This window comes from Bubalus kerabau, chromosome 3, assembly GCF_029407905.1.
Source record: "Bubalus kerabau isolate K-KA32 ecotype Philippines breed swamp buffalo chromosome 3, PCC_UOA_SB_1v2, whole genome shotgun sequence".
NCBI lineage: Eukaryota > Metazoa > Chordata > Mammalia > Artiodactyla > Bovidae > Bubalus > Bubalus kerabau.
In genome coordinates, this window is record NC_073626.1 from 843,863 (window position 1) to 848,029 (window position 4,167).

The 4,167-nt window shown below is 60.2% G+C and overlaps 1 protein-coding gene across 1 annotated transcript; it reads left to right on the plus strand.

Annotated features, from left to right (window-relative positions):
• The first annotated feature begins 522 nt into the window (after window positions 1-522).
• Window positions 523-3,012, plus strand: FOXC1 (forkhead box C1). Its single transcript, XM_055570450.1, has one exon. It carries the CDS (start codon window positions 697-699, stop codon window positions 2,320-2,322), a length of 1,626 nt encoding a protein of 541 aa, XP_055426425.1. The 5' UTR covers window positions 523-696; the 3' UTR covers window positions 2,323-3,012.
• Window positions 3,013-4,167: the final 1,155 nt, after the last annotated feature.

The window sequence follows — 4,167 nt, forward strand, 5'->3', positions numbered from 1 at the left end:
CCGGGGCGAGGAAAGGGCCCGGCGCGGGCGGCGGGCGCGGAGGGCCACGGCCGAGGGCGCCGGCGAGGGTGCGGGCAGGGGCGCGGGAGCGGGGCCGGCGGGCGGGCGCGCGTGTGGCCAGCCCGCGGTCCTCCGCGGCGGGGCGCGGGCCGGCCCGCTCGGCCTCCGGCTCCTTCGGAGGCGTTCCCGCCTCCCATTGGCCGCCGCCGCCGGGACGGGGCGGGGCCCCGCGGCCCGGAAAAAATGTAACTGCGTAAAAAAGTCCTCGCCTGGGTGACGGATGCTCAAAAGTTCAGGAGTTTTCCCAATGCTTCCTTAAGCGGCCGGCGCGCGCGAGACTGAGAAAGGTGACGCGGCCCGGGCCGGGGCCGGCGCGCTGCCCCCGCCCGCTCCTCTGGCCGCCCCGCCGGCGGCTGGGGCTCAGCCTCCGCGAGGCGCAGGCGGCGCGGCGGGCCGGGCTTCGGCTTGTTTTCCAGCCGGGCTCCGCGCTCCCGCTCCCGCCGGGAAGCCGCGGCGCGCGATCCAGGCCGTCGGCCGCGTCCTCGTCCGGCCCTCTCTGCCGGCGCGAGGCGCCCCGGAGCCGGGCGCGCGCAGGGGAGGCGGCGGCCCGGCACCGGCCCGCGGGCCCGGACTCGGACTGGGCGGCCGGCCCGGCGAGGGCGGGGGGCGGCGGCGGCGGCGGCGGCGAGCGGGGCCATGCAGGCGCGCTACTCCGTGTCCAGCCCCAACTCCCTGGGAGTGGTGCCCTACCTCGGCGGTGAGCAGAGCTACTACCGCGCGGCAGCGGCGGCAGCGGGGGGCGGCTACACGGCCATGCCGGCCCCCATGAGCGTATACTCGCACCCGGCGCATGCTGAACAGTACCCGGGCGGCATGGCCCGTGCCTACGGGCCCTACACGCCGCAGCCGCAGCCCAAGGACATGGTGAAACCGCCCTACAGCTACATCGCGCTCATCACCATGGCCATCCAGAACGCGCCGGACAAGAAGATCACCCTGAACGGCATCTACCAGTTCATCATGGATCGCTTCCCCTTCTACCGGGACAACAAGCAGGGCTGGCAGAACAGCATCCGCCACAACCTCTCGCTCAACGAGTGCTTCGTCAAGGTGCCGCGCGACGACAAGAAGCCGGGCAAGGGCAGCTACTGGACGCTCGACCCGGACTCCTACAACATGTTCGAGAACGGCAGCTTCCTGCGGCGGCGGCGGCGCTTCAAGAAGAAGGACGCCGTGAAGGACAAGGAGGAGAAGGACCGGCTGCACCTCAAAGAGCCTCCGCCGCCGCCGCCGCCGGCCGGCCGCCAGCCCGCGCCCGCGCCCCCCGAGCAGGCCGACGGCGCGCCGCCCGGGGCGCAGCCCCCGCCCGTGCGCATCCAGGACATCAAGACCGAGAACGGTACGTGCCCCTCGCCGCCCCAGCCCCTGTCCCCGGCCGCCGCCCTGGGCAGCGGCAGCAGCGGCGCCGCTGCGGTGCCCAAAATCGAAAGCCCCGACAGCAGCAGCAGCAGCCTGTCCAGCGGGGGCAGCCCCCCCGGCGGCCTGCCGGCGGCGCGGCCGCTGAGCCTGGACGGCGCGGAGCCCGGCCCGCCGCCCGCGCCCGCGCCCGCGCACAGCCAGGGCTTCAGCGTGGACAACATCATGACGTCGCTGCGGGGGTCGCCGCAGGGCGCGGCCGCCGAGCTGGGATCCGGCCTCCTGGCCCCCGCCGCCGCGTCCTCGCGCGCGGGCCTCGCGCCTCCGCTGGCGCTCGGCGCCTACTCGCCAGGCCAGAGCTCGCTGTACGGCTCGCCCTGCAGCCAGAGCCCCGGCGCGGGCGGCGCGGGCGCGGGCGGCGGGGCGGGGGGCGCCGGGACCTACCACTGTAATCTGCAGGCCATGAGCCTGTACGCGGCCGGGGAGCGCGGCGGCGGCCACGTGCAGGGCGCGCCCGCGGGCGCCGGAGGCTCCTCGGTGGACGACCCTCTGCCCGACTACTCCCTGCCTCCGGCCACCAGCAGCAGCTCCTCGTCCCTGGGCCACGGCGGCGGCGGCCAGGAGGCCGGCCACCACCCCGCGGCCCACCAAGGCCGCCTGGCCTCGTGGTACCTGAACCAGGCGGGCGGGGACCTGGGGCACCTGGCCAGCGCGGCGGCGGCGGCCGCGGGCTACCCGGGCCAGCAGCAGAACTTCCACTCGGTGCGGGAGATGTTTGAGTCGCAGCGGATCGGCCTGAACAACTCGCCGGTAAATGGGAACAGCAGCTGTCAGATGGCCTTCCCTTCCGGCCAGTCCCTCTACCGCACGTCCGGGGCCTTCGTCTACGACTGCAGCAAGTTCTGACCCCCGCCTCCGCCCCGCCTGCCTCTCAGCCGGACCGAACCGAACCCCGGAGCAGGATCAGCCAAAAGGACCCTCGGCGCAAAAGCGAAACCAAAAACCCAGTTCGTAAAACGTCCACCAAACCAGCAAACAGAAGCCCTCTACACTTTGAAGTCACCAGCATGAAGAAAAGGCTTTCTTCTCTTAGAAGATGGATTCGGAGCCACCTCCACTTTGCTTTATCTAAACAAACAGAACCGTAAACTGTTTTGTACAGAGACAGCAGAGTCATGGTTTGTTAAAGGGCAGTGTTACTCCAGATAACACGTAAGTTTCTTCCTCTTTTCAGAGAACACCTCTCCTCCTCCTGCCCTGTCCCTTGTCCTCTCACCTGTAAGATATTATTTTATCCTCTATTGAAAGGAGGGAGGAAGTCCCCTGTACATGGAAATGGCTTTCTTTTTATTCCTGGACTTGTTTTAAAATGTAAATTGCAACATAGTAATTTATTTTTAATTTGTAGTTGGATGTCCGTGGACCAAACGCCAGAAAGTGTTTCCAAAACCTGACGTTAAATTGCCTGAAACTTTAAACTGTGCTTTTTTGATTATGAAAAGGGAAACTGTATTAATCCTATTCTATCGTCTTTGCTTTCTTTTTGTTGGGCATATTCATTGTTTATTAATAAATTACCATTCAGTTTGAATGAGACCTATATGTCTGGATACTTTAATACAGCCTTAATTCTTATGAGAAAAAGATTTCAGAGATTAAAACACTAGAAATTACCAATTCTCCTCCTAAATCTCTGAAAAAAAAGTAGAGACATCCTCTGACTATTCCTGGTCAAATTACGCGTGTAAGTCTCTTTTTGTTTAGATTTATTTTTTTCCTGCGGCATCTTTTGCAAAAGTACTATATAGTCAGCTTGCTTTGTGGCTAGTAAAAAGAGATTTTCCTAAACATATCTGAGTTGGCATATACACAAATGCATTTTCTCAGTAATGACAACAGGATTTGGAAATTTCAAGCCCATGAATCAGCGGCAGTCTCACCACAGTGATACCTGTGTGTGGAGAGGTAGCTGTGCCTTCAGATACACATTTGAATATTTGGCTTGTGTATCACTTAAAAAACTGTCATACATACCAGACATCCCCTGTGAGCCAAATGCTGGATGAATTTTCTTCCTGTTAATTTCACTCCTTTTTAAGAGGGGGATAAAAAAAACCTAGCTTTTAAATGTGTGTATATAACTCATCCACATCTACAATCCTTCATGTCCAATGTAGGATTGATTTTTATTTTAATGTACTGCGGGTTGGAAAGGGATATTTAATCTTTGGGAAAACTATTTTAGAAGATATGCTTGTAGAACAATTATTTTGGGGGGAAAGATTTAAAGCAATAAGGAGAGGGAAGGAGCGCGAAGCAGGGTGTTTTAATCCAGGCGGTTTCTTTTCAGTCCCGTTTTTCTTGTTAATTTACAGTTAAACTTATGGGGCAGCCCGCTAGCCCCTCCTTTTGTAAATAACCCAGGAAATGTAATAAATTCATTATCTTAGGGTGATCTGCCCTGTCGATCAGACTCTGGGGAGCTGCGATTTGATTCCAGACTTTCAGGGCCTTTCCGTTTGTTCTCGAGATAATACAGTTCCCTGCTATCTGCCGCTCCGATCTAGAGGCAACACTTAGCAGTAATTGCTGTTGCTTGTTGTCAAAATTTGATCATTGTTAAAGGATTGCTGCAAATAAATACACTCTACTTCCAGTCAAAAACTGCTTTACACGGCCTCTGATTTGCTGGGTCCCTGGCTCAGAGTCGAGCCGGGAGGCGCGCAGGGCGCGGGGCGCGGCGTCCCCGGG